The sequence below is a fragment of the Haliaeetus albicilla genome, chromosome Z (genome assembly GCF_947461875.1).
Source record: "Haliaeetus albicilla chromosome Z, bHalAlb1.1, whole genome shotgun sequence".
Classification (NCBI taxonomy): Eukaryota; Metazoa; Chordata; class Aves; order Accipitriformes; family Accipitridae; genus Haliaeetus; species Haliaeetus albicilla.
Window position 1 is genome coordinate 14,016,936 of NC_091516.1, and position 23,545 is coordinate 14,040,480.

General features: G+C 37.4%; 1 protein-coding gene across 1 annotated transcript in view; it reads right to left on the reverse strand.

Annotated features, from left to right (window-relative positions):
- Positions 1 to 6,127: 6,127 nt before the first annotated feature.
- Positions 6,128 to 23,545, reverse strand: part of SV2C (synaptic vesicle glycoprotein 2C) — a 118,473-nt gene continuing 101,055 nt past the window's right edge. The window contains exons 10-13 of the mRNA XM_069775682.1: positions 22,105 to 22,238; positions 20,613 to 20,816; positions 19,550 to 19,709; positions 6,128 to 9,617 (exon numbers count right to left, since the gene is read on the reverse strand). Coding sequence (XP_069631783.1) covers positions 9,434 to 9,617; positions 19,550 to 19,709; positions 20,613 to 20,816; positions 22,105 to 22,238 — 682 coding nt within the window. The 3' untranslated portion in view covers positions 6,128 to 9,433. The remainder of the gene's footprint in view (positions 9,618 to 19,549; positions 19,710 to 20,612; positions 20,817 to 22,104; positions 22,239 to 23,545) is intronic.

The following is a 23,545-nucleotide window of genomic DNA, read 5'->3' on the forward strand; positions in this document are numbered from 1 at the left end:
CTTTATTAATCTGATGTACACTAAATAACTTTGCATTTGTTACATGGATGATAAATATTTGGCAGATAAATTTATAAACACTTCCACGTTTTATAGATTTATACTGTACACAGTCATCCTACACAGAGCATGCCCTTTCACAAGTATACAGACAGCTTTCCTCAGGGGACTTAATCAAAACACTTGGTCAGACATTTTGGAAGTTGGCAGTCTGACACAGGGGAGCATACTGGAAAGATGAGTTCACAATTGTACCAGCTGGACTTGAAATGAAAAATTCAGAGCTCCAAAAGAGAGAATTTATCAAGGCACACACATGCAAACACATATATACAATAGTGATGACTGTAACCTGCTTTACAGGAGATCACACACAGCAGTAAAGAAAACAAACAAAGAAAGAAACAGAGAGGTCAGGACCATTGCCAAGATCTTGTTGCAGATTAGCAGATCTGGAAGTAAACAAGTATAAATGCGAATTCAACTTCAAAGTAGCTCATTATTCTATATACAATATGTACATGTTTCCTCACATAAAGAAATGAGGACTGTCAGAAATGGTTATGATTTTCTTGACAACATATGCAAACTAACACACCTGTGGTTTTGTACACTAAAGACAGTTTGAAAAATTGTACTCCCAGTTGGCTCAGAGCAGCTGGCAATTTGAGTGGAAGCTTAGTAGGAGAAACCTGGAGCAGAAAATAGCTCATGAAAAACTAGGAAAGAATACATGTTTTCCTTCTGTTTCTCAGCATTAGAAAATGCTAACAAGTTTTTAAGAAAATCAGTAACCTGACAATGCCAGTAACTCTACTTTCAGTACCTCATCCTTGATGCCTGATTTCTGCACATAAGTCATTACACTGCAAAGGAAACTGCCCACTTAAAAAAAATATCTAATTATGTATAGTACATTGTCATATATATTTGAGGCCAAGTGTGAGATACAATCTAGTTGTCAGAATGTGAGACAGCTGAGGGTAATACAGCAATTCTTTTGAAAGTTTGAATTGGGATTTGTAATACAATATTCTATAGAAAATGGCTGAAATAAGCTGTCAGTTGATTCATTAGGCTTGCAGCATGGGATGCTATTTAAAATCCTTGTTCTGTTTGGGAAACATTACATTCATAGGAAAAAGCCAGGCTAAAATTATTCATGTTAAAAATAAGGGCTAAAAGTACACATTTTTCTCACAACAGCAATTCCAGCATTCCTAAGATCCCAATCCTGCAAATTACATCGCTGATTTAAAAAGGGATCAGTTTACACACACAGTATAGTTTCATGTAACACTTTGCAGGATTCTAAACCACTAGGAAGACAATAAATGCAGTCACTAGCAGCTTGGTGCATTTTTTAAAAGTCTTTATAAATGAGCTAGCTTTCCTACAGTGCTAATTTCATGCCTGCTCTAATTTTTGTTGCAAATGTCAGTAAAAATTTTCATTTCACTAGTGAAGCATTAATGAAATCAGTCACCATATCAGAAGGGATCTGTGGCAGGAAGAACCAGGAAAGAGCTGTAAGGGTTGTCCAAAAGAAGTGATGGGAGGTTGTGTTTTGTAAATCGCTCTCCAAATTTTAATATTCTGCTTTTCCCTCTAAACTATTGGTTTTAATCTATGTTTATAAATTTTCAAAGAGAAGGTAGTATTAGCTGCTGCTACTTTGAATCTGAATGGCAATTTTCTGCTTAAAACTGCCTATTCATGATCACAGTTAGAAACTATATGCTACACTCTCACTCAGTGACTATGTTTTCCTTTTGGAAAGATCCCCTACTTTCCAAAAGTACTATCATATGAGCATTGCTACCCTTTCCTAGTGTCCTCCCAAAGGTTTGGTATAGGCTGGTATTCAGTTTATCAACTCACAGAACACATGGGAAAAAAAAGAATTGCAAGCTGCTTGGTTTGTTTGTTTGTTTTAGTCTTAGTATAGAGTTGCTATTCCTATAGCCAATATACATTGTTAAGTCCTGTGGAAGGAATACAACCTTTCTTTTGCTGCTTTCTTAGTTCTGTAACGTGTGTGTGTGTGTCCCACCAGAGGAAGCACACTGCAAAGAGTGAATATCCTGCAAAGATGGAGGCAGAAACGTAGCAGATGCCAGAGCTTTTGAAAGAGCTCTCTCCATCCTCACTGCTCTGTGTGCATGTGCTGCTATTTTAACACCAGATTTGCTTGAATTATAGCCGCAATTACTTTATACAGCACTAATTACTGTAGAAGATCTTCATGGGTGTTAATCATTAGTTGAAAGGCACCCTGGCAATGGCTCTGTTTCAGGCTGGTCAAAGATTGCTGATAAGAACAGCAGCATAGGATTGTTCAGCCACATTACTAGAATGACAGCAGCTATGTATGCAGCAACAATGAAAAACATACAGTACAGGAAGACACAGACATTTTCTAATAGGTTACACAGAAGTTAACATGTTGAGATCCACATGGAACATTTTGAAGAACTTATAGCTGAATAAGACAAAATTCGCAGCTTTTAGGATTTTATGTATCTAAGAATGCTGTGTCTCCTAGTCACTGGAACACGACCAGTGCCTTTGCACAATGTGCTGTTCTGCTGTTTGGCACAGTGTGTTGGGGAGTGGAAGGCTACAGCTAAGTCAGAGCTCATTTTTCAGACCATTTCAGGAGTTCCCTTCCAATGACCAAAAGCTAATGGCCAGTAAGATGAATCTTGGCATCCCAAAAATTTTGCGCATGAATAAGTAAAGCTTTCTGCACAAGGAACACAGCATAATGCACAAGGCAGAAAGTAACAGTGTCATCGAGAATGAGACGAGAATATGGTTTGTAAGTCTTACATCCACCTGTGTTTCAGGGAGGTGTGTGTGTGTATAAATGTGTGTATTTTCACCCACACCTGTGTCTGTATATGTATTCAGCTCTAACTGTGTAATACTTCTTCACAATATATAGTATTATATAGCTGCAGGCTAGGATTTAAGGAAAACAGCTGACAAAAATAAAAGTAATTGAACCCTGGGCCTTGAAATCTTACTCTTCATGATCTGCTTTTAATTTGATTCCATTTAATTATTTTTTTCCTGACCCTCTTCTTTTGAAGGATCAACTTTTAACTGGGTAAGACAGGCCTATGTGAGATTCACAAATGATTTTTATCACATAGCCAGTGGGGGACAGGCATATATTTACAAGGCAGACATTAAGACAATAGAAGACATGTCTTATAGGTTAAAAAACATGCAGTATTATCAGAGAGAAATGCTAGATGACAACTCCAGCTCTAGACAACAGACAAAACTGGAACACATAAGACATCAGACTTTTGCAGAGTACTGTGCTTGTGATGAGTTATGAGTGCTGTCCATCAGCAGCAAGTAGCTTCAACTTGCTTGGTCAGGACTACTGGTGAAAACTGAGTGGCAGGTGGTAGATGTCCAGAATTAGAAAGTAGGAGTCTGAGCAAAAAAGCAGATCCTTAGGATCCAAGCAAAATGAGCTTAGGTGGCTAGCTGTGGAGAGAGTGATGAAAGCCAGCCTGCCAGTAATTTCTCTCTCTCACTTGCAGACTTATGTATCTGGCTACAGCTCAGAAGTGTTGATGGCCAGAGCAGGGGCAAGTTCTCTACAAATCTTCTTGGTTATGTGGCATTAAATTACATATTCATGAATATCCTGGGTAAAAGGGACAATACTTTTGTGTCAGGTCATCCTCATCCAAATACCTTTGTTGTTAAGTAATCTCCAATCTTTTGTCATTGTATGGTGTACTGGTCAGAAGTGAGCATTATGTTCTAGACCTCTGTCAAGGAGGGAAGATCGTTTACCCCAGAAAGCAATTACACCTGTGTTTTTCCCCATTTTTTTTCCTAAGTATTTTGGTCCTAGTAAATGTAGCTTCTGTATATGTTGTGGGAAAGCACTGCCAAAAATTACTGTTTTATTCATCTTTAGTTGGACAAGATGTACTCCATGGGCTAGAAAGCATGGCTACATATTACAGGCCAGCATCTTTGGAGATAATTCAACCTACTATCAAATAAGAAAAGTAAATCAATCAGGCCCATTTTGTCTTTTTCCTGTTTCTGAAATGCTAAGTCACTGCATCAAAGAAAGGTCCTGCATGTGGATGAAGTTCTATATAAGACTCTTACACATCTAGAGTAGGACTAAGTATTGCTGGAAGAAGTAGGGTATTCACCACTGCAATAAAAATAAAGAATGCAGATAATGGTAATGGATCAAAAAATATTTTGCATCACTTGTTGAAATTTTCAGCATTAGAAGAAAGCAAATGAGGCTGATTTCAGCTTATGGACTGGTTGTAGACTGCATAACCATAAGTCAAGCTAAGGGAGATCTGCATTATAAATTGGTGCTTTCTATTTAATTTAGGTTCTGAACTGAGTTCCAGATTTTCTGGCTAACATGTCTCTGCTAATTCCACATCACTGCCTGTTCCTTGTCTTGCCTCCAAACTGCAGGCAAAAGTCTGTCTTTGGAAAGTACTAATTCAGGCAAATACCTAATATTTTACAGTAAGTTTAATGAACAAGAAAGCAGGAAATGCAGAGGAAAAACAGTCTCTTGGACGTGTTTTCTTCTGGAATATGATTATTGAACATGTGTTTTCTTTCAAGACTCCAGAGGAAGTGGAGCATTTCTGTTTTCACTTCTTGTGTCTTTGACCCCCTGAGTGCAAGGATTCATTTTTTAACATTGGGATTGAAATTTCAATTGCATTTCCAGGTTATTAAACAGGAAACAAGGCTTGTAGGTTGTATTAGCATGATATCATCTTGTTTAGGTAAAGAGGTGTGACTGGATGTAAACATCGTTCTCTGACTAAAGATGACCATTTTAAAACTCACAATGGGGAAGAGAGCTAAAGCCCAGCACACAGAGGCTGTCCATATGAGGGGCTGAGGACTATATTATATTGCTAAGTATTGGAATCAGCAGTTGTGCCTAATAGCGGTTATAGGACAATAAGGCTCCATAGCGGTAGAAAAAGAAAACAGGAACAGAGAGTAATATTTCCTCCAAATGGAGCTGAGCTAGGTGCACAGACAAGAAGATTCCCCTGTATCTGCACCCACAGCAGAAGGAGCCCAACTAGGGCCATTCTGAGAGGACCCCTCGCTGTATTAGTTCAGCCTTCTCGATATGTAGAGAAATGTGGACTCTGGCTGCCTCAAAAGGGTAAGAATGTCTGAAGGACTTTTGAGATCAGTTTCCATCTTGGTTTATAAAGGGATGGCCAAATTGCAAAAGATAGGTGGCAAACCTTCTTAGTGAATGTTACTATAAAGTCAGAAGCAAGTGAGAGCATGAGCAGTGAGTTTTGACTTTCTTTAAGATTGGCCCTCTGGTAAGAAGAGCAGTTTGGGATGGAATGAATGGAATGGCATGAAGAGAAAGAGAGCAGAGCTTGAGTTAGCAGTCTTACTTTGCCCTACTTTTCTAAGATGATGAACAAAGGGTAGGCTACTGGAGCCACCAGGAAGGCTTTTTCACTGTGTTGAAGTTTTGTAGTATACACTTCTGGAAGGGCACTGGCTAAAATCATGCATAGAGGAAGAAGGCTTCCCCATACAATATGCATTAACAACCCCCTTCAGCACTCCAGAAACCATGAACACCTAGTCTAGGTTCCCTTATTAGGAATCCATACTCAGCAATCACTGCAACGCATACCAAATGTTGTAGTGCATGCTTGCGACCAATAAGATGCTAACATGAATATAGCCAATCTGTTTAAAATGCCCAAACACAATGAATAAGATGCTTTCAAGAAATAAGAGTCTGCTAAGTCAAGCTCTACTATCAGACAACCTGTAAGGAGTAAAACTAGTTAGAATAAAATTTCTTTGCCAAAAATGAAAACATGTGGTCTTTTGTGTGGACAGTTTTTAAATTTTAAAGTAGTTGACCATCATAGTTAATACCATCCTAAATGCTGTCATTCTTCTCTGTCTTCAGTGGCCATTGTACTTTTTGTCATTGCTGTCAATAGGATGAACCTTTCAGCTTTACAGGAGAAGAGCACTACACCTCATATCCTGCTTCAGTTTAGATTGAAAGGAGTTTCCAATTAGTGGTCAGTTAGTTCAGCAACCAAAACAGACAAATAAGCAGTTTTGATTATATGTTTGAAAGTTCTGATACACAAATGCTATCAAGTTCGGTTCTCTGTGGTGTATCAGGGATCTAACCAGGCCACTAAGTGATTCTTTATGCGAGATATAAGTGAACATACACAGAAAGGAAGTACAATTCCTACTGCCCAATATTTGTTACCTGAGATTGCTTTGGAAGCTGCAAAAAAAGACAGACTCACTAAAGACCAGCCAAATCACTTTTGCTTATAACGTAAGTAACCTTTGTGTCCAGAGTGCCACCAATTGTTTCTGTTCCAGCCTGTGGATTGTACCTATCTAACCAAGTATTTATAGCCTGAAATTGCATTAACTTCTTTTGTCATTATGAGATAAATCTTTACTGCACTTAAGCCCAAAAAATTCATTGTTCAAACAGCTTTAATGCTGGCTTGTGCATTAGTTCAAATCTGTTGAGCCAACTAGCTCACCAGCTAGGGAAATTCTAGCTTTAGGTTTTGTTCAATATGTTGGAAATGCTAGTGGATTTTTTTCTTTGTTCATCTCTTCCATTTATGTATCCCCGCTTTCCTTCCCACTGTAATTCTTTTTCCCTTTTCCTACCTTAGAACATTCACTCTAATTCTGGACCATGCAAGGTTCATGTAGTTGGGAATTTTGTTCATCTTTACTAATTCCTGTTGTTGCTATATTCCACTTCATCCAGACTTAATCACATACTTATGACATAGTCAAGATTTACAATAATAACCCACATTGAAATCAGCATAATTTTAGGTGTAATGAGCTTTTAGTGTGTTAACCTTGACCCGTAGCCCTCAAAAGTTGAACCTTATTTTTCTGTGGCTCATTTCCTCCACACTGGTCAGGTGGCATGATGTGTTGGATCTGGATGTTTTTTGGAATTACATACAGAGGTGGATAGAATATACTTCAAGCAGACAGTGCATAGCAAGACAATGTAATATTTTCCCCTTGCTGTTGATGTTTACTCCAAACACGTACAGAGGCTTCAGATTTCAAAATAAGTTGTGCAGTAAGTACAAGGAGGTGGACACATGCTGCTAATGAACGGCACAGAGAAACAAGGCTATGACTAGTGGACAAAAGCCACAGATGCAAAACTAATGCCAGTATTTTGTTCTTAACCTGGAACTTGGTGAAAAATATTTCTTCCTCCTTTTTTTTTTTTAATATAGTTTAGAAATTTAAAAAACATGTTTAAGTCAGATTTAAAAATAAAATATTTCATCTCAAATATCTTGACTGTTTATATTCCAAATTAAACATACTTCTTAAACTTTGTTTCTTACTGTATTATATTTAAATTATCAACATCAAAAAAATGTCCACTAGTTTTCCATACTTATGCTTTTTTAATTCAGCCACTTTTCCCATTTATTACTAGCAGAAAAACACATCTTGTGCTAACATTTTGGTGCTACAATGCGTATCGTAGGCATTTGTTAGTAACTGAAAAATGTAACTTCTAGGATCAGTAAATTAAACAGTGAACTTTAAAAGTAATGAATGATCTTCTTAGGTGGACTTTTACTGACTCTTTGAATATGACTAAGACAATGACTGACACAGAATGAAGTGATGGATATTGCTACCCAAAGCTAAGTTGACATATACAAGCAAAAGAAAAATTAATGAAAAAAAAAAAAGCCTTACTACACAATGACCTTATCTGAGAGCCTAATTTCTTTGGCAATGATTCAACCACCATCAATAAATGCTGTCAGACATAATTAGAAAAAATACTGATAAGTTTTTCCTTATGTCTTATACCAAATTTGTTCTTTGAAACTTGAAACTGCAGATAGTTCATCAGCTGATACAAGTTTTCTTAGCTGCACTGAAAGCAATGCCAGTTTCTTTCCTCAGAGGATCTGCCCCTTTAGTTTGCTAATTTTATAAATGTATTTGTACTAAATTTTTAACACTAACATTTTAAAGTGATCCCATAGCCTTTTGTATAACAGTAGGACTGGTGGGGAACTCTTTACTGAAATCCAGAACAGTCCACAGCATATCACTTAGAAGAAATATATTTACTACCATTTACTCTCCATCCTTGCTCTTGGTCTAATAAAAACATTACCACTCCCTGCAGCCTTGCCATGGCTTCTTTCTTAATGGCCTTTCAGAGATATATGAAACTGTTAAATGGTGAGATATCTCTAGAACTACTAAAAATCAGCTGAGAAAATAGTTATCTAAAGAAGTGTATAAACTGTGAAAATAATGAAGGTGTTTTTATTGCTTTTCATTGTTCTGATATTTAAAAAAAATCTTTTGAGATGTTTTAATTGCATTATACTCTATATTGAAGGTATGATCTGATGAAATTTACTAGGTGGCATTCTATGGCCACATATTTTTATAACCAATCCGCGACAAAGAAAAATATATTAGAAGTGTAAATACCAAACATACTTCAGAAAGCATCTTCCTTTTCATATAATTCACTGGCCTGATTCTTCCTTCATTCATATTTACGACAACATAAACATTTGTATTGATTCACTCCTGGATTAAGACAAATCCACTGTTTTAAAATGGCAAAAATATTCTAGATGCCACATGTGAGAAGAAAACGAGATTTTTCTGGAGGATCAGCAGCAAAGAGTGAAAGTTTATTTTGTTATTCTCTTTGCTGCTTACCCATACGGGCTTTTAATCTCCCTGCAGTAGCTGTTGCCTTCTCCTCAGCAAATAAGGGGTGTAGATGGTAATCTTTACTTTAGACTGAATCTACCTAAAAAGATTTCCCAAGAAAGAGGCATTGCCACAAGTTTTTCCATCTAAACACAGCTGCAGAAGGTCAGTATTCTCAGTCCTGTTGTGGTCTGCAGAGCGTCCTGATTAATGCTGCATGCATTGATATATTAACATTCTCTGCACCAACACTGCGAAGTAGTTGACTTGCATGTCTGTACTGTTACAAAAGCTCACAATGCCATGGCCAAATTTAGCATGTATTTTTTAAATAATATGACTGCTTGCATTTTAAATATCTAATTATCAATATGGTTTTTACTTCACTGGATATGTGACCAAAAGTGTTTTAAGAGGTAGCTTTGCAGTTTGAAGTTAAGTGGGTTTGAATAGCAATGTATGCAAGCAAACCAATGTGACATTTAAAACTTTCATACAGAGCTTGCTAAATCTCTGCTGCTCCAAAGTATCTTTTGAGTTTGATTTCTGACATTTGAACACTCTACTAAGCGTTGAGAATCTGAAGCCTTTGCACCATCGGTCAGGAGAGTTGACATTTGTATGCAGAAGGAAATAAATAGTAAATGGCTTTTTCCAGTTACATCAACACCTGGGTTCTTGTGTCAGGAAGCCGAAGTCCTACCAGACCTCCACACACTAGAACAGTAGAAGCAAGGAGAATAGGGATTGCTTTGGTGATACCAACAAGGGAACCAAATATTAAATTTCCAAGTACAGCTGCTGCTTTGCATAGTGCATTCAAAAAGCCAAAGCCTGTTGCCCTAGAAGAGAAAACAGAAGAAAGTTAAAAAATGGGCGAAAGAGTGAAGCCATTGAGACAAATCCTCAGTGGGAATAAATCAATATAACCCTGGTATCTTAAACAGAATTTATGCCAACAAGGATTCTGTGCTTGTCTGTATAATGCGAAATCAAAGCTCAGCTGCTACAGCATTTTATTAAGGCAAATTCATTCTGCTGCCTCAGGGACTAAAATCTGAAATAAATGAATAGGTAAGTTTACACCTCTACAGTAGAACAAAGGACTTGCAAATGGAAATTCAGTAACTCTTAAGATGCTGGATGTGAGGTAGGAGGTGTAAAGTCATTCTCAAAAGAGAGCTACTTGGTGATTTGGGCAAGAAGCCATAAGAATAAAAGGATGATCATCTTGGGGCACTGAATAGAAATGTGTTTCTTATGGGGGATATGCGTGTTCAACCAGTGCTTTTTCAAAAGGCTAACGAGACCTCCAATAATAATGAATGTTTGTCTCTTAGACGTGAAGAGAATAGGCATAAAAAAATCTGCTTTGTGCAGAAGAGGTATCTGAGAAACTTTGGAGAAAAAGCAAAGGAAATAGACTGGTAACAGAATGTATGACACAGGCAAGTCGGAGGGGCTTTTGCATTGTAGTGGTGTGATTTTAGTAGTCTGGATTAAGTACTTCAGATGTTTGGTAGCCCATGAATAGATGTATTATGCAAACTGCCATCATTTTAATAAATTGTGTTTTGACATGACTGTATGATTCATAGTTGCAGGAATGACCTTGTCCTACAAAAAGTGTCCTAACAAAAATATCTGTATGATAGTAGAATGTTTAACATTTCTCAAATCTCTTAGAAGTGAAAGAAAGAAGGACTATGCAGAGCTCACACTGTGCTCGATGGAATAAAATAATAAGAATCAAGAGGATAGATGTTCTTTTCAGAACAAAATGCTTCTTTCTTGTTAATATTAAGAACTGCCATTAGAAGGAAAAAGCCCCCAGTCTAAATGGCAGGGATTAACAGAAATGCTAATGGTCTGAGTGACTAAAAAGAGCTGTAGTTATTGTACTGAGGGAATGGAAGGGAATGCTGTGAGGGAAAGGAAGAAGTCCTGTGCTCAGATGTAGCCTGAATTTCTAGGAAGTAAGTCTGAGAAACTTCTACTGGAGCTCCTAAAGAGCAGCCCAGAGAATCAACTTAAAGTAAGCAGACTTGGTCCCAGGTGAAAGCAATGATATATACTCTCAATGTTCTTTACAGAACTATTTTTATATTTTGAAAACAGCAAACCATGGTATGAAGGGAGAAGAGATCCTCTGCCTCAAGAAACTGATGGACTTGGCCACAGTCCAGAGTGTCACTGGTTCATCTCCCTTGCGCTTCTGCAAATCTGTATCTCAGTAGAGTTGATCGGTCAGGCCCCTTGGTGTCCTACATCCAAGCCTTACACTAGAGGAGAGGTAAAAGCTTCTGTCTAGTATAGTTGACCACAATATAGTTTTTTTCAGTACTGTCCATTCCCTGACTGTATCTGACATGCTGTGCTTCAGAATTAGACCAGTCCTGGTATATTTGAGGACCCTGCACCAAAAGAATGATGAAAATAGGACTAGATCCTTCTGGTATATTTCTAAATCACTCTCATTTACTCTAAGAAGCAGAACTCTAGTTAACCCACAGAGTCAACTCCAGATTCTGAACAAGATTCAGAAATGTGGTAATTTGAAGTAATGGTACTTTTACTGTCAAATTCTTAAATCAGTTAAAAGAATGTTTGCAGAACAGAATGAAGACATGGAACAGACTAATTAGCATACCTTCAAAAAGGGTTCTTTTTCTGTTAATATTAAATATTCATTTGTCCATGGTTGCAAACCAAAGTCAAAGTCCTTGCCTAAAACGTTATGGAACTAAAACCAGAAGAGTTGATACTTACAGTTCCAGTGTCAGCTCTGTGTATTATATGCCTTTTCTGACCCCAGGACAAGACACAAGTTAGTCTTTTTTTGCTGGGTGATTATAATCATAATATATTTATTATCACTTTGGCAATATGACAGCACTCTTTAAAATACCTGAGATTTAGCAAAGTAATTATTATTTTGTCTGAAGTAATCATAAATCCTCTTTGTGTAGAACATGGCACTCATCCAGATATTGCATGATGATAAGTATCAGCAACATCTAAGGAAGGAGAGACAGGTCATTCTGATGGCAGAGCAGAAACTTCCCAGAAAAAAGGTGAAAAAAACGAGCAGAAGAGACCCAGATATGCCTTCTGAATGTTCAAAGCCCTTACTTGCTTGTTTTTTTCTAAATTTGATTAAACCTGCAGTACTTTTACATAGTACGTACTGCCAAGAAAAGCTAAACATGCACATCCTGGAGATAACCATCTTGAAAGCAACATGCTCTCCGACAGTGCAGACGAGTGAGGGCTGCCAGAGAGCACACTGCTGAGAGCAGCAGATGAGGAAACTTTGTAAGTCTTGCTTGTGAAGCTTTCTGACAGACAAACATTTGCAGGACCTCCTTGAAAATGCCCTCCTCAGAGGAGGAATGAGACAGTTAAAACTTGCCCATTTTAAGGACGACTTATGGAGGAATCAGTCCAAAGGAAGAGTGGGAGATGCATGCTGAAGGAAGCAGTGAAGAGCCACCCTACTAGAGTAATCTTTCACAGTCTATGAGAAGAAGTTCAAATCTCTACCACAGAAACGTCTCTACTACAAGGGCCGATAAAGCCCAGAATATCTGGAGGAAGCTGACCCAGGATGGGGAGAAACTCCTGAGAGGGAAGGAGCTCCAGACTGATACATCTTCTAGAGTGAATGAGAGTGGGGGTAGGAAGGAGGAGCATGAAGATAAAAGATGGTGGTAAAATAGACTTTATCTCAAACAGGTAGGAAGAGGTTAAAGACAACAGACCCAGCCTGGAAAACAGAGTTTATGTCATAGAATAATAACAGGTTTCAGTGATTTTGAACAAGTCAGAGGAAGAAGGAGAGGAAGAGTGAGAACTGTTCTAATTTCAGCCTCCTTTACACACAGAAAGTATTTCTAAAGTTACGGTTGTGATCAGTGTCTGCACATGTAAATATGATTCTTCGGCTGTCAGTGCTTATGTAAAACCAAATTTGCCCCCAAATAACAGTAACAGGAAAAAACCCCAGTGTTCACATAGAGAAAATAGACACTTAGTCATCAACAGCCTCAATATATTCAAAGAGATACCAGAACTCCCCAAAGAATACATAGATCTAGCTAAAGAAAATTTGGATAGATAGAGGCAGGAAATCTTTGGAAAGGCAATAGCACAAAACATATGGGGATGCTTTACTTATATTCAGTGTTGTTTTATACTGCCTTATAAACGTAAGCTGTTTCACAGATGCTATTTGCTTGTATCAACTAGTTATAACTAGGGGCATGAATATAATTTTCTGAGCAATTTGGACCATTTCTTTTCATGTGCTGTGGTCTGCAGATAGCACATTCAGTGCTGCCACTGTGCTTTAGATCTAGTATAGGTTATATACCAAAGATTATCTTATTAAGGTTTAACACAATTTTGTAATACAATATCTCTTATATCTGAGCAAAATTAAGGTAATTTGTTGGCACTGAAAAAACAGTTCTGCTTTGTAAAATGGACTTATTAAATTTTTCTAATTGTAAGGGGTCATTATTACTCTAATCCCATTAATGTTATCAAATCATGAACAAAGAAGAGTAAGACAAAGTAAGCCCATTTTTATTGCCCTTGGCTGTCCTGATAATACAAAATTAACAACCCAGCAGAAGTTCAATCTTTTAATCTTTAAGCAGTTTTCAGGCATGTCCTTTTGCCTAAAATATGCACATCACTGGCAGGAATAGTAAAATTTTTACAGGCTTAAGTAAAATATTGTTGAGACCTGTACCTGAAAAGCATTGTCACTGTTCAACTGTCTGCCTTCATATCCTTCAATTTTAATACTGTGTTTCAATGTGAATTTGTTGTGTACTAATAGCCAGAACAAAGACATTAAGCAAACTGTTGAGCTTGAGGGATAACAAATTCAAACTTGTTCATTTTTAAACATCTTACTTAGAACAGATTTGTGATTCAAATCAACTAAAATCTGTATTAATTCGTGCCTTTATAATTAATTCTACTGAATCCAGGGGGGTAAAAATAGCCAGGCAATAAATATGCTGCAATTCACATACATGTACTAGCATAGCCTTCTGTTGCAGCACTAGTACAGTCTCTGCTACACTGTTTCAGGAAAGTGCTAAAGTGTATGGAAAGTCTGCAAATGATCAAAGATATGTGATGTGTCACGTCAGCATCATGAATGAATTAAGTGAAAAAATCCAAAGGCATAAGGCCATTACAATATCCAACAATTTCCGTCATGTTGATTAGTTACTGGGCGAAGCATTGGCACAAAAATGTCTTTTTGACTCCATGAGCAATCCTTATTACTGGTCAAGGGAGTTCAATGGCAAGAATCCCTTGCCCAGCTAGAGAATGTCATTAAATCCTTCAGGCACATCAGTAAGATAATCCTGGTAAATCAATTTAGGATTGCCTTAAAAAAAAAAAAAGTTACAGATGCAGTATTGTTACGAGAAAAATGTGGAAGTCTTACAAAATGTCAGGTCCGAGACAAAGCTGTACATTAGGGAAAAGGAATTTTCCCCGATGTATTTTACTTCTGTTGCTGGGAAAGCGACGACAAAGAAAAACGCTTAGCTTCCTTTCACTCAAGCCCCACATAAAAATGGCAAGAGTCCAAACAGTTAAACATAGAGGGATTATCTAAGCCTTTAGATTAAAAGAGCTTGTTTCCTGGTTGCCACATATGTTCCTTCTTAGACCTGGTGCTTGTATTCCTACATAAAATACTTCAGGCCCACTTTTCCATTGCTGATAGTCAGTGTACCTGAAAACTTCATTGTCCTGCAGTGTAGTGCTACTGAAGGTGTAGCACAGATATTTAATAAATTTCTTGCCAGAGCTAGTGCTGAGCCTATATAGCAAGTTACAAAAAACCTCTGAATATCACTTTTGTGGGTGTTGATAATATGCAAAGTGTATTAAAATGGAGTTTCTGAATGTGCTATGGACGATTTTCTAATGTCCAGACATTTTAAGATCTTTTAAAAAATGACTACAAAGGTGCATATCATAGCCTGGCCAATTATAGCACTCAGTGTGCAAGTAAAACTGTGGAATTTGCCTTCCTGCCTTGGACTACTGCCCAAGGCATTGCATAGGTTCAGCGCGTCATGCCTTAAAAACATTAACATGAAATTTCAGCAAAATGCAGTTGAACCACATCCACAGGATGGCAGTAGAAAATAGCTGTGAGGAAGTCTACTGTAAGTCAATGACTGCTGTTATGAGTCAAAAGAATAGAAAACTTCTCTTCTGACAGCCACAACAATACAAAGTTGGACTTAAGATATCCTGTGAATAATGTTTATTACCCTGGGGATAGATTCTTAGGGCTCAAGAAAAAGAGAAAAAGATAAATATAATGAACTGAAGATAGGTGGCTTACTTCTTAATTATGACCAAATCCTTATGAACTTATTTCAGAGGTATTAAAAAAAGGCAAAACAGGATGACTTCATTTTATAGCACACCTTGAATTCTAAATACTCCTGGCCAAGACTCAAACCCAGATGTCTGGCAGCTGGTAAAACTGATGAATTGTTGGTTATCTGATGCAATCTGACCTTGATTTACTCTGCAGGAGATGACCTATTTCTATTCCACTTTCTGTTTAGGTTTGGTTTATTTGTGGTATCCACTCCTTGAGGAGACTCTTGGCTTATAAAGTTGGTGCTTCCCAACTTAGTTCACAAGATATTTATCATTTATGTAAAAGTAATGATTGCATTTGAAAGTCATAACAATTTCCTAAATGTTAACTTCTTCAGAGAATTTTAACTCTCTACCATTCATATTTATATTACAGGCAGAGCTAGGAAACTGTGCAATGTTATTGCAAGCCCCTTGGGCACACACATTACAACACAAGCCATAATTACCTCATCACACAATATTTTTTTCCGCATCACTCTGCCAATGCACAGAACAAAGAGAGCTTGAGGGTAAAACATAAATGTAGTGAAGAAAACTTTGTTTCCCTCATCTGCTGCAAAAGTTGGAAGGTGCGCTTTGAATAAGGTTGGGGACTGCAAGATAAGAAAGCAGTCCTTTGGTTAATGTAGTTGAGTGCTGTCAGGAGAAAGGATACAATCCCTACCTCTGTCACAGAATTCATATATGATGGGAGCAAGTCACTTGGAGCTAACTAAATGGTCATTAACTATGCATTTCACATTTTCTGGGTGATCAGCTTAGCACCTTCAGGTTTGTGTTGTTGAAGTGCTAAGCTCTTATAGATGCAGTGGAAGTTACACTTTCAGCCCATTCCCTCTTCTAAAATGCTCAGTGGCTGGGATTGTTGGTACCACACATGCCAGTGTACAGTTTTCCTCCCCTGATAGACAATACTAAAGTTGCTTTTAATGTATCTTTTTCCTCTGTCTCTCAATTTCTACATCATCTCCTTTCAAAGCAGTGTTTGAAAAATACAGAACGTTTATGATAGACTAGGAAAGCCCTCTAGGAGCACTGAAAATTTTTTGCAAGACATTTAATAACTCTCCTTCAGAGCAGAGCTTCCAAGGCTATGGAATAGTTTGGTTCGGCCTTCAAGAAGGTCACAACTGACGAAAGACTTTTCAGAACCTGCTGACTAGTCCAGAATAGCACAGGCCATCAAGAAGATAAGACAAAAGACAAGAGAAAAGATGAGACAAACAATGAGTTGATACAACTTGTTTACATTGTGGAGTTGGGTTAATTTACTTGCTTATTGGAAATCGGTTAGTTTATAGCTAGTTGTCATGAGTGTCCTTTAAAATTTGTGTATTGAAAAGTAAAAAAAAAAAAAAAGAATGATTATTCATTACCACCATGTGTGTCATCTGGAAGACAGAAACCTACCTATGACTAGCATTAGTAACATATCACCACCTTTAATACAACTTTGTCATCTACCTGAGAACCATTTGAAATCTATACAGCCTCTAACATCTCTTATGTCAGCGTTGTGCAAATCAGTTGAGATTTTATAAAGAACATGCAGGCAAAATCTATGCTAAAATGGCATAAAATTTGAAAGTACTCCTTAAGAATATAGGACAAACTACTTAATTACCTCAAATCCAGGCATTATTAAATTAAAACGTAAATGGGTAGATGAATGTGAATGCATAGAGAATCCAAATCTGTTAAGATTTTGAAGCAACATTAACTCTGTCCTGGGGGCAGCTGATGAAGAGGAAACTGAAATGTGTGCCGTATATCATATACACCACACATTTCCAAATTGCTCACCACACCCCTACCTGGCAAAAAGCCAGTATGATCCCTAAATAACCTGGAGTACCATTTATGAAACACCTTTTGCATTACGCTGCAAAGCCCCAGAGGTTTGCAACTGGCTGGTCTCCAAGAGGAGTTGTGCAGGAGGAAAAGGAGGGGCTGTCCAGCCTGGTCTGTTGTGCATGGTAGCATGAACTGGCCTCCTTCCACGCACTTTGCTTCCAGCCCAGGCTTCAGCTGTACTTTGCTGCTGGTTGTGGTCATTTTACTGATTGGGAATAAGAAAAAAGTATGTATTGGAATAGTAAAATAGTGACGGAATGAGCAAAGTTGTTGTGCCTAGACTGTGTTTTGAGGGGAAACTGGAAGCCAGTTTCAGGACTGGATTCACTCTGGATGCAGCTTTGTAGTGAAAGAGGTCATTATCTTAATTATGAAGGACCTCATATACAAAAACAGATCAGGCAGCTTCATTTACCATATATGCCTGGAAAGGCTGTTCAGCCCTACAGTTACTTGCAGAAGCTGGAAATTCCTGGCAAACTGTGGCAAGTCATGCCAGGCTAAGAAGATCAGAGGAGTCTTATTAGAAAGAAAGACCCATCAGAGGTGGGCAACGGTGGCTGCTAAACTGTAGCTGGTCTGGATAAAAGAAATATCAGAGAAAAAATTCTGGGAAGCAAGTTATTTGAGTTTCTGCAAGTATTAATTTTCAAATAGTTCTATGAAACATAAAGAAACTTCGCCTCTGTCTAAAAAAACCCGCAAGTCTAGGAAGTGACTTCTAGAATTGTTTTTTTTGTTATAAGCCAGCTGACAAAAACTGGCAGTGATGGTTCCACCACTTTTGGAACTTTTGGAAAAAAATTTCATCTACAGTATGTATCAGCAGTGTCTTTCCTGGCACAGGTAGAGTTGGCCTATCAGTCTTTTTATATTGGTAATACAAAGTGGCAAGTTTTCTATCTCAGTTATTGCAAAAAACCCAACAACTCAGCTGCAAGTAAATTTCTGAGGTGGAATTCCAGACAGCTATTATTGCACACACAAGCTTTTTAAAAAAGAAAAATGGGGAAAAATTTGCTACAATCCAAAAGCTAGCAGAAACTATTGAAAACATGTATTGAAAACAAATACAGATGGCCTAGAATAGTTATCAGTTACATTCTTTTTGTCATTCCTAGTAATGATGCTTATTTTTTCTTCCATTAACATCAATGGCTTTTCCAACTATTTTTCTTTACTTCATTTTAGGAAAATATTTGTGGCTGCTACATTCAGGAATACCAAAAAAGATAGCTATTTCTAAAAGATATTTATTAGAAATATATCATGGCATTTGGCCAGAAGAGCAATTTCCTGAGGTGTAATAAAAACACTAGCACTTAATATTAAAGCTGAGTGGTTTGGATTCATAAGTAGCCTAGTACACTTATTCAATACAACCACAAGAGTGGACATCAATTTCTTGTGTGGAGTGCGTATTTTTAAAATGTCAATGAAAAGAAAACACAGAAGCCTCTCCTGATGGACAATACTGAAGCGAGTTGCCCCTCTGTTCAAAAACTTAGACTTGCCAGCAAGGCTTCATGCATTTATAAACTGGAAATATTTTTCACTATATCTGAAACTTCTAGTGAATGACAGAGTAAATAGCACTGTGACAGGAGAAAGGACACACTGTCCCTTGGCAGGAATCTGGGCAATTTTACATAAAATATGTTTAAGGAGGGGAGGGGGAAGAAATATCCCAGTCTAGTCAAGAAAAAGCAGCTTTTACATTTTTACCCTCAACATACAACAGTGTATGACTCAACTGTTCTTCCTTCAGTACATTAAGTGACATAAGATCAGCATTAAAAAGTACCATGTATCTGAAAAAAACCCCCCACCATGTCATCTAGCAGCAATGCTTGCAGGACATGAAAATTGTCCTGAGCTTTCCTGCTAGAGCCCTGAAAAGTCAGGAACAGTATCCAAGTCATTTTTGTATCTGCTTAATGCTGACTATGTACACTCCTAGTGACCCTGCATACAAATTCGTAGCAAACTGCTTAACAGCTCAGCACGGTTCAAGCCCACAATCTCTTCCAGAAGATGCTGTTCAGCTCCAGACAGTGATTTTTATTATCATCCCCACCATTTCACAGCCAACAGACAAATGCAGCTATATTGCTGTTTTGGACCAACTACTGCCTTCATAGCCGGTTGTGCTAGGGGAAACTCAGAAATACTCCATTACTGTTTTCAGAAATACTACTCATTAGCGGCGTTTTAAATGACAGCAGCAGTTAGACCTTCTTTTTTTCATATGAAACTATTTTTGTGGTATTTTCCTGATTGGGTGATATCTGATGAGAAATAGATACTAAATAGCTCAAAAAAATCTCTTTTTACCCTTGCTATTGATAAGACAAACTATTTGTTTGGTTGGAATCACTCAAAACATCACTACCTCTGTAAAGCTCATATGTAACCATTTCTATTCACTGTTTGTGCTGTTACATAGAGATAGTGTCAGTGAGGTTAGGGGAGGTGTACCTGCACATACCTTCTGTCTGTAGGATACAGCTCCACAGTAATGACGTCTAGAGAGTTCCACGCTGAGATGGTGAGGCCGTTGTAGAGGCACAACATACCTATCATCATGGATTCACTGGTCCCAAACCACAGGAAAAAACAGCTGATGCCAGAGAGAACCATGGAACCACCTAGGTACAAGACAGATGAAACCAACATGAAGTGGAGCTGTATTTAAAGAATGATCTTTGTCTGTTTTGTCTAATGTTTCTATATACACAGTGTAGCTAAATAACAGACCTATATATTTGAGTTAAAAACTAAAGAGACTTCCTCTGCTGGTAAGACCAGTCAGGCAGACAAATGTTGTAAGGGGCTCATAGAAAAAAAACATAACTCCTCAAGTATTAGGATATATCATAAAATATTAAGCTGGAACCCCCTCTGAATTTTCAAAGCAAGCTGCCTGGGGAAAACTACCCCCATTCTTCCTTGTTCATCATCTTCTGCAATTACATGAAACTCGTTCATATATTATAGCAATAAAAACACTGAGTGGGAATTGCATTTATATAGAGATACTCTCCTAGAAAATGAACACAATGAACTACCACATAGTTATTTAAGTAAATTGAAAACATATTTGTCATTGCAGATAATCCACAGGAGACATCTTTCAACTGTGTTACTTTGCAACATAGATAACAGGCAAAGGACTGCTGACTCTTCCATGGAGCTGCTTCACTAGGTCAGGGTCAACCGTGCACATCTTGCTTTCTTTTCAGCTGGAGCAAAGATGAGCCAATGGTCAGCACTTTCCAAAATCTCGTCCCAAATCCCTAAATTATGGTCTTGTAATATCAGTGTGGGAGATCAATGACTGATAATGTGGCATAGCAGAACTGGTTACAGAACCCTTTGTTCCTAGAGTTTCTAAATTGGAGGCTTTTTAAAAGGGCACGCACAAATGAAGCATCTGCAGAAGGAATGTTTTGCATCTCTCTGAACCAAATTCTTTAAAAAGAGGACATGTTACTTTATCAGGAGATCTTTAGGTTTTGATGTTGTTCCCTGTCTTAAAGTGAAGCCCCCACCTAACATCGTTAACCGTCCAATTCTATCCATCAGGAGAGCGGACACAATATTCCCTGGTAACACTGCCAATGTTCCCAGGAAATTAACAAAGTAAATCCAGTAGGCACTGTAGTCGTCATCAAAAGAAATCTGACATCCTGTCCTGATGTGGAAAAATGTGCAGTTTATCAATTCGCTGTCAACAAATTTATATTGCTCGAGATCTGTGGAAAGAAGAAAATGAAATATTTCAACTAACAGCCAACTCCATGTGCAGGTTTTGATTAAAAACATTTCAATTTAGGCAAATTTAATGACAACTCAGAGCTTTCACTGCTTTGTAAAATGGAACTAGTTATTGCTTTTAATTTTGATACCTTTTTATCTTAAAGAAAAATATGCAAAGCTTATGAAAAAGAGCAATCAAGGCCTGGAATTAGGAAAGTTATATTACTGTATTTCAGCTCTGCTTGGACTGTATCTGGTTAAGGCCTTGCAGCAGCAGCTGGTCTTGCATAAAAACCACTAGGTATCTGCAAGTTTCTATCACTTGGTCTTGCTTGGTATCAGACCTTCTGTTTCCACACCAGACAGCCGTTCAGATGAGACGGCCAATCGTGTTTGGTTTGGTTTGACTTCCTTTGAAGTGAAATGTTCCTACAGAATTCAGATTAAACTAATTTTCATTTCTGAGAAGGCCTCGTGGTCTTCAGCTCAAACATGGATGAGTTACTTCATGCAACAGTTCAGACTGTTCTTCTTCCAATACCATTTTGCAGATCTCTCCCTATACTTCCACTTTCTTTCTGTTCCTCCTGTCAGTCTTAAACCTGGAATCAAGAATACCTTCCTTCCACACAAAGAAAGCTGGGTGTTGCTTGCTCTGAGACCTAACTCTATTACTATTATGATTGTTGGAGTTACAGGAAAGCAGTAAGAAGTGCCCCATCTTTCCAACAAGCTTAGTTGGCCATGTTCTACTTTCAGTTATGTTTTATTAAACTGAAGAAAAAAATTCCTCTGTTTAAACATATTATATATGTTTAAATACATATATGCTATATGCATTCCTATTTTTGTTACAATACTTAGGAGAGTGGGAATAATTATAGATTAGGCAGTTTGAATCCTGAACTAAGATTTCCATGCCACAACAAGCACAATGAACAAAGTATTTCACCAGTCCCATTTACACTAAATAAAAATACACTAGGAAAAGCTACCAGTAAAGCAGTAAATATATTTTATCCTCTCCAGACCAAATCTCTTTAGAGATGATTAAAATCAAAGAGATGTGTATTATCTGAGTCAGTATTAGGCCCGTGGTATCTAGTCCAGGTGTCATCCTTTCACTTTTCTATTATAATATTACAAAGGCCTGTTGCTTTTTACAGCTTTTTGTTCCCTACAAGAGGAATTCTTGTATGCCATATTAGAAGCCTAGAAATTATAAACATAAAATGAGTACATGCAGCTGAACAATGGATGTTCAGGTTTTTTTCCTTGTAATACCTGTGTTGTAGAAGGTGGTATTGATGAAAGTACAGTTCCTGAAGTATGTGTTCAGTGAAGTAATGTCTTCAAACACACAGTTCTTAAAAAGTGAATCTTCAAAGGTTACTGATTTAAACTTCATCATAATAAACCTGCCCAATACAAATAATTTCTGTCAGTCTACCTTCACAGGTTAGAAAGAGCAACAGCTCAAGCTGATGCAGCTATACAGGTCTAAAAAATCTCAACTCCACTAACAATGATTCCTTAAAGGTATTCTGGAGGTGTAATTAATGATTAGCTGATTATAAAATACATAATACTATCATTCAGGAAAAACATTAATAAGACAAATAGCTCCACATAGCTGCCGGCCACAACAGGTAATACAATTTCTTTGATAATATTTCTGTTATTACTTGTCCTTAATCATCAACTGAAACCAATGTCATGACATTCATGGAATAGCCTTGTAAAATCACTACTATTTGTAATTTGACATTATAGTTAGAAACTGGGACATCATGATCCAGAAACTCAGCCTCTTGGAACAAACAAGCACCTGCTAGTATCAACAAGCTGGAAAGAAAGAATTGTTTAAAGAACCTTTATTTCTGCAGATGAACACACTGGGCACCACGTCAGGCTCAAATGCAAAACATACTGGTCCAAGTGCTAAAAAAACAGTTTTGCAAAATGGTTTAACTCGAACACAACCATTACATTGCCAGTTATATAGCTACATGTCTAACCGGAAGTATGTGTTTGTTACTCCAGTCTCTGTGGATGCAATTGTAATTATATACAGGTATAAACAAATTGTCAGTAGCTTTTCTTACTTCTGAACATCCTCCTTCCTAATGACTGTCATTTAACTCCTAGGTCTTTGATTATGACTGTCAATCAAGTCATTCATAGAAAAAGTCAATGATGAAGTGTATTACTAGCAGTAACTTCCTACCTCAATGTTACAAGACTGAAACAATGCTGTAAGCCTTTTTTTAGTATAATTCTACAAAATAACATAATTATGCTAACCAAAAAAAAGACAGATGTAGAAATGCACCATTATTTTTGTGATCTCTTTCATTTCACATGAAGGCATGGAAAAAGCTACAACTGGAAAAGGGCAGTTCTTCTGGCAGACTTCACCCAAACTGGCAACAGTTTGAAAAGAATGCTTTAATGGTTATATGGCAGTAAGAATTGTTAAAACAGCAAAGCATTCGGAACACAGACCTGGCTCTGATCTAATTAAACCTGATGTGACTAGCTAAGTATTTTTCTTATTACAAGACTAATAGTAGGAATAGGAACACACAAAATATGCCACCTACAAAATAATAGGAATTAAACTCTCTCGCCAATAAAGTTGTTGGAATCACATCTTTATGGGAAAGAAGAGCAAAAGCTAATTGTGTTTATCACAGGAAAAGACTTACTAGCTGATGAATTCTCT